Raw genomic sequence first — 7,289 nt, forward strand, 5'->3', positions numbered from 1 at the left:
GCACATGAATGAAGTCCTCAGAAATCTAGAAAACCAATTGAAGGAATGACTTTTTTGACCCTCATTTCTATTAGCAGCAGGGAGAAGAGACAGAAAAACTATCTGCGAAAATAAATAAATAAATAAATGAAATAAAATGAGGTTCTGAATCCAAGAAGTTCCAGCTAAAGAAGTTTCTCTAAGCTCAAAGGAACCACTACAAGTTAAGTATAAGCCATCTCACCATGCAATGGAAAAGGACCTTCCGGGGCAGCTAGGTGGCACAATGGATAGAGCACCGGCCCTGGAGTCAGGAGGACCTGAGTTCAAATCCGACCTCAGACACATAACACTTACTAGCTGTGTGACCCTGGGCAAGTCACTTAACCCCATTGCCTAGCCAAAAAAAAAAAAAAAAAGAAAAGGACCTTCCCTAGAAGGACAGGGAACTTAGCTCTGCTTCCAGTTCTGCCCACTGAAACAGTTTAACGAACTTTGAATCTAAGTAATTCCATCTTAGTTTTAGCCTCAATTACTACTGCTATAGTTTGCTGGGCAAGCAAAATGTATAAAAATTCATAGCTAAGAAAAACTCTATACCCTGTATCCTTTTTGAATCGCTATTTCTTAACTATTGTTAATTGTCTGTACTATATAGCCATATGCTGATTTAATTCTCTGTGCCATATATTTTAAAGAGTATTTTTATTTTATTTTTTCTTAGTTACATGTAAAAACAATTTTTAACATTTGGTTTTTTTATCATTGTTAAGTTTCAAATTCTGTCTCTCTCCCCCCTTCTTGAGTAGGTAAGCATTTTGATATAGATTGATTGATATAGATAGATTGATATAGATTGATATAGACATGCAGTCATGAAAAACATATTTCATATTAGCCACATTGCAAAAGAGAACACAGACAAAAAAAAGAAACAAAAATAAAGTAAAAAAAAAAAAAGAAGAAGAAGAAGCTTCAATTTACATGCAGAATCCATCAGTTCTTTCTCTGGAGTTGGATAGCATTTTTCATTATAAATTCTTCGGAATTGTCTTGTATCATTGTATTGTTGAAGACAGCTAAGCCATTCATTGTACAATATTGATTGTCCATTGATCATTGTACCATATTGCTCTGCTGTGTCCAATGATCTCCTGGCTCTGCTCACTTCATTTTGCATCAGCTCATGTCTGTCTTCCCAGGATTTTCTGAAACCGTCCTACTCAACATTTCTTATAGCACAATAGTATTCCATCACAATCATATATCACAATTTATTCAGCCATGCCCCAACTGATGGGTATCCCCTTAGTTTCCAATTCTTAGCCACCATAAAAAGACTTGATACACATATTTTTGTACATACAGATCATTTTCCTTTTTCTTTGATCTCTTTGACATACAGACCTGGTAGTGGTATTACCAGATCAAAGGAGATGCACAGTTTTATAAACTTTTGGGAAGAGTTCCAAATTGCTCTCCAGAACTATTGGATCAGTTCACAAAACCAAGAGTGCATTAATTACCTATATCTTTTGAAAGCAGAAGTTTCTTAACCATAAGTGGATCTTTTTTGGACTCCCATTTCATGTTTAACCTCAGCCTTCTCTGTTCTGTCTTAAATCCATAATATTTGAGAATATCAGCCCACCCACCCCAAAAGACCTCACTCGCCAAGCGAGTCCTAGGACTGAGGACTGTGTCCTCATCGATCAATATACCACCACCACCACCACCACCACCCCCTTACAAATACAAAATCCTACCTCCATCAGGGATATATACTGCTTGCTCAGATCCACCAAATTCAGGTTGCCTATAAAGGGCAAAGGAAAGGGTCCAGGAGGCAACTTGCTTTTGTATCTCTCAAGCAAAGTTATCAAATAAAAGATAGCCACCAAGCCCAGCACCCCATAGACCACAGATGAGATAGTCAGACCCTGCAGCAAACCCTTGTAGGCAGTCATCTTCCTTCAATTAGCTTTCCCTGCACAGTGGCATCTGGAGATAGGGAGAGACAAAGGCACTGCCTTTATAAGCAGATCCTCACCCCTGCTGGAGGCATGTTCGAATCGACCTGGCTCTGGTGCCTTCAGCTGATATCCACATCCATGGCTTTGAAAAATAGCCAGCTGAAACATTTCCAGTGCAGAAAGTGTGGATTATATTGATGTTTTTCCACTAAGGATCTAATTTCTTACTATATTTATTTCTTTAATCATCAAGGTGACTACCCACCAGGAAGCTAAATCTAATCTCCTAAGAATTCAGTTGGAATCAAGTAGCAAGTTATGTAAAAGAGGACATCGGGGCAGGTAGGACAGAAACCACCACTTACCCCCAAAGAAGAGATTTTTCCAGATACCTGTGATGTGAAAGACAATTGATATTAACTGTGATTTGTCCCGTACCTTACCCGTACCCACTAGAATTGTCCCTGGCAACCCCTAGACCTTCCCAAGATACTGTCTAGCATATACGTTTGCACTGGAATAGTATTGTTCTGATTTTTCAAAGGGATTTTTCTTTTTGAGGTAGAAACAGCTGGAAAACCACTGGTCCAGAAAACTGAATCCTAGGTGGGGAATTAAGAGATAAGGATTTGATTTGGGATTTATTTAGTTATCTTCAGCAAGTTGCTACTTCAATTGTTTTTCTGTCCATGATCCTCCATTTTTAATAAAAAGAGAAAACATCAACCTAGAGTCAGAGTCAGCCAAAATTCATGGTCATTGATTCTTAGTCTTTTGTTCCGAGTAGTAATAATAATAACAACAACAACAATTTACCTTTCGTTTTTCTCTCCACCCTGAGATTCTCTTCTCCATTTGTTGGAGAACCTCCATTGTATGCTTGGAACCTCCATTCTGAGAAAGGTCCCAGACCTTCGGTATTTTACTGTCCATAGTTGGCTATTGCGCTTCAGCTGCCTTCTCCCATTGGTGACTTCCTCCCAGAATCTCCATCTTGATAAATGGCCCGGACCAACCATTCTGCATCCCCTTTACCTCCAATCCCCTATTGGTACCTGCCCCACTTTTCAGATCCCCTTTTTATGTGTTGTCTTCCCCCAGAAGAAAGTAAGTACTTTGAGATCAGGAACTTCTTTCTTTTTGCTCATATTTAATTTCCCAGCACTTACTGTTGTTGTTATTGTTTGTCCTTTAAGAGGACCAAACACACCACCGGGTTAAGTGTTGCCTAGATCACGAACTAGATTTAAGTGAGGCAGAGTTTCACAAAGTCTTTCTGACTCCAGGCCAGACACTCTCTCCGCTGTGCCACCCAGCTGCTCCTTCACCACACCTACCAATAATCTATTATCCTCATGTTCCCCCATTAGGTGCCCTCCTGCTCTGCTGTGAGTTCCCAACCTACCCCCTTCTGAGTCTGGTATCAGCCCCTCAGGACAGTTATAACCTGACTGCTACCCAAGCACCCACAGCAGCAACCCCAGCGGTGTGGGCTGCCCAATTCCTTTCAGCGCCCTGGGGCAGTGAATATGAACAGGAGCCCCGTATGGCATCTGCAAATTTCTGTTTGGGGTTGGACAGGGTGAGTTGTTCAGTTGTACCTACATAACAAGAATTAAGGGATAGTTTCATAAGTAATTGGGAAAAAAATAAAATATTACTAAAAAAAAATGAACTAAGGGATAAGGAGTAATTTCCTATGTATAATACTAAATGGAGGATAAAGAGATTAGGCTTCAGTCTCTGTTGCCTCCCCTACCCCACCCCCAATTTTTCCACCTGTAGATTTTTCATGGACTGGTCTCCTAGAGAGACAACATAAGAATTCCAGGGGAGGTAAATATAATAAGGAAAATACAGGTGTGTACAGATAAGAGGATCCAACAGAAACCTCACCCCATCTCTTGTAGAGGTCTGGTTCAACTGCAGTTTAGGGGTTTGCTTCAGATTAGAAATCTCTCCACCTCTACTTACTACTTCTGCTTATCACCTTGAGCTGGTTTAGGAAGGTTAGAGCAGAGCAGAGCACGAGAGCTTGTGATTTCTACTCCCAGGGTGGACTTTATTAACACCTTGCTATTTTCAGTTCCTCCCCACCCTAAGTGCTAGATGGGTCTGTCTTTCCCATCTCCGTCCATCTGCTGGCTTTTCTGGCTTCTTTCAAATCTCTACTAAAATCCCACCCTCTGCAAGACGCCCTTCCAGGTCCCTCCTAATGGCACTGAGATGATCTCCAAACCTCTTCTGTATGTATCTTATTTGTACATAGTCGTTTGTATGTTTCATGCAAATTGTTGCACATTTACTTTAGAATGTGTCCTCTTCGAAGGTAATAACTTTCTTTTGCCTTTCACTGTATCCCCAAGTGGAGACTTGATTTGAGATGGACCGGTGCCCCCCTTTTCCCCAACCCTTCCTCCAACATCTACTCACTTGGCTTACATCAAATTCCAAGCAAAGGTCAGAGACCACTAATTTATTTTTTTTTAAACAGGGTATAGACTATAACGCAGCAGCAGGGAGAAGAATAAAAGAATGCAAGGGAGGCAATTTGTTAGTTATACAGCAGCCGGCAGGAACTGAACAAAAAGTGATTTTCTAATTATATTTCTTCTCCCCACCCTGCGCGCATGCCTGGAGGGTGAGATAGACCTCAGATGGATTTCTCAATTAGAGAGGTGGTATCTTTTCCCCACTGGGAATTAGACAGACCATTATGTCTCTGAAGAATACTTGAGTTAGCTCATCAATCATTGCCTTTATCAGTGTATTCTCTTTGAAGGAAAGAGCTGGGGTTGGGATTGTTGTTGTTATTCCTCCTTCATTCTGGAAGAGGACCAATGACGTCCAGAGGATGATGCCATGACTTGCAAGTGAGTTGAATTTAAGTGAGGCAGAGCTGTGCAAAATCATCAGCCTCACTGTCTCCTCCAGAGTCATCAGAGTTTAGTGGCGAGATGCAAGTCAGGACGACTGGTGATGGCCCAAGATCCTGTAGGAGACCCTGGCCTTTTTAAGCTAAGGTCTTTCCCAGGTGTCAGTTTGAGGAAATGTCCAATCATTGGTTAAAGGCTAGGTAAGAATTGAGGCAAAAGATGGCCTAGTTTGCCTTCATAAAAGAATCAGTCTGAAAGGGAAGACCCTCAGAAATTCAGGCTAGAACAGAAACAATTGCTATTTACACTCACTCTGAGCCATAAAAACCCAGACAAAGAGCAAGTGAAGTTTGGGCTGGGGCCTATTACTGGCCAATCAGTGAGAGCCAGAGTGATTTGGGTCTAAAGGCTAGTCAAGTAGCTCCATTTGAATGCCAATAGGTTTTATCAAAACCTGGTTTTCCAGAGTTACATCTCAAGAAATCATAATGAAAACTACATGAAACAAAAGAGTTAATTGTTCCAGTATTTTTTAAAAAATGATAGAACAAATAAGTAGGGAAGAAAAAAATCTAGCTTCCAAGCCCCAAGATACCTTGCAAAGTATAAGTGATTAAAATTTATATTCCTTTGGACAGAACACCCACATATACAGCTGAAAGAGTCAAAACAGTTGGGTACCTAGAGTCTCCCATATAGCAAGATGAAGGCCACTTCACACACTCCAACCCTACATCTTCACTCCTTCCTTTCCAGTGTCTTTCTCTACACATTCTTTGCAAACAGTCCCAGATACTTCAGCCCCTGGGTTCTTAACCTGAGGTTGGTGAACTTGTTTTCCTTTTTAATATTTTGATAAATATATTTCAATGTAATTGATTTCCTTCATAATTCTATGTATTTTATTGTATGCACTTGAAAGCATTATTCTGAGAAGGGGACCATTCATAGATTTCACCAGACTGCCAAATGGATCTATGACTCAGAAAAGGTTAAAAAACCCCTACTCCAATTCCATAATGTTAGTGGCTAATAGATTTGGGGAAGACATCTCCATCTCCACGGTGATCACAATGCAGGATTAGGATCAGAGACTGAGAACTAGAGAGACCTTAGAAGACATTCATTCCAACCCCCTCATTTTCCAGATAAAGAAACTGAGGCCCAGAGAGGTCAGGTGGCTTGACCAGGATCATACAGCCAGTAAGTGTCTGAAGTGGGATTTGAACTGAGGTGTTTCTGACTCTAAGTATGGTCATTTATAAATAAATAACTATTACAACTATGAATAACTATTTGTATGTTGGAGATGGGTGCTCAAAAAATGTGTTGCTATTAAGGGAGCTCAATCAAAATAAATTTGGAGGCCACTGTTGTAAGAAAACAGAAAGGGATGGTAATCAACTCAGCAGATTTGTGCCCCAATATTTTAAGACCTCTCCTAAGTTTATCCCCACCAGTGAGCTGTCTGTTTCAAAAGCTAGTACACTCTTCAGCAAAGTGCCTCCCTCCTTTCTTCAAATCAAGAAAATCAAACTGCCGTTCAATGCCAATTTCACGGCCACAAATTGTCATTATAGGCAAACCCCCGGCCTGATCAGATCTCAAATTGTGTTGTATCCTCCATTCTACTTAACACCCCATGATTCAATTCCCTGGTAAAGGGTTAGCCTTTGGATATCTTGGGCTGTAGGCATGCCTATCATCCAAACAGGCCCTGCCATACTTGGGGAATCAAAGCTCTCCTCTCCTAACACCCCTCCCACCCTCTGAAGTACATGGTAAGAACATTTCTGGGACTAACTATTCCCCATTACAAAATGTAGTTTGGGAGATTTAAAATTATGCTATGTGGTTATTAAGCAAGGGTTTCGTTGGAAAGGAAAATAAGTATATGGGTGACATCATTGTGAAGACTTCCATTTACTGATTTAGAATCATTAGAATCATCCAATATTAATGTCAGAAAGGACCTTGGAGATTATCCAAGCCAATTTCCTCATTTTTCAGTTGAAGAAGCTGAAGTCTTTAGGTGGAATATAAGGATTGTCATTGATGTTGGAGGGAGAAACAAGTAATTGCAGATATTCATTTATATATGATTTTGCCTGTGCAGTCTTATGGAAGTGATTCATTTAGTGTCTAAATGCATATATTTTCTCTTTTCCCCAAAAGTTCCCAAAACCTGTTATATAAAATTTGACTAATCCAGTTTGGAAAAATTAGAGATTGGGTTCCAGCTATTTGTAGCCCATCTCTTCTGTAGCACTAGCTGAGCCTCTTTGACGTTGGATAGCTTTTGACATTCCCCTTTCTTTCTCTGTTCTCTTGTTTTTGTATCTCAGTATTTATGATGACTGGAGTCCAGCATAAGATGAGAATATATATTTTCTTGCCTCCCTAACTCTTTCAGGACCTGTCACTCATAACCTCTAATTTTAAAAGTAGAATAAGTCTCTTT

The 7,289-nt window shown here is 40.2% G+C and overlaps 1 protein-coding gene across 1 annotated transcript in view; it reads right to left on the bottom strand.

The window, feature by feature from the left end:
• Window positions 1–6,403, bottom strand: part of LOC114051977 (cytochrome P450 2K1-like) — a 40,543-nt gene extending 34,140 nt beyond the window's left edge. The window contains exons 1-2 of the mRNA XM_027874391.1: window positions 6,316–6,403; window positions 3,411–3,553 (exon numbers count right to left, since the gene is read on the bottom strand). Coding sequence (XP_027730192.1) covers window positions 3,411–3,553; window positions 6,316–6,403 — 231 coding nt within the window. The remainder of the gene's footprint in view (window positions 1–3,410; window positions 3,554–6,315) is intronic.
• Between the last annotated feature and the right edge of the window lie 886 nt (window positions 6,404–7,289).

This window comes from Vombatus ursinus, unplaced genomic scaffold (genome assembly GCF_900497805.2).
Source record: "Vombatus ursinus unplaced genomic scaffold, bare-nosed wombat genome assembly UNPS02014807.1, whole genome shotgun sequence".
Taxonomy (NCBI): Eukaryota; Metazoa; Chordata; class Mammalia; order Diprotodontia; family Vombatidae; genus Vombatus; species Vombatus ursinus.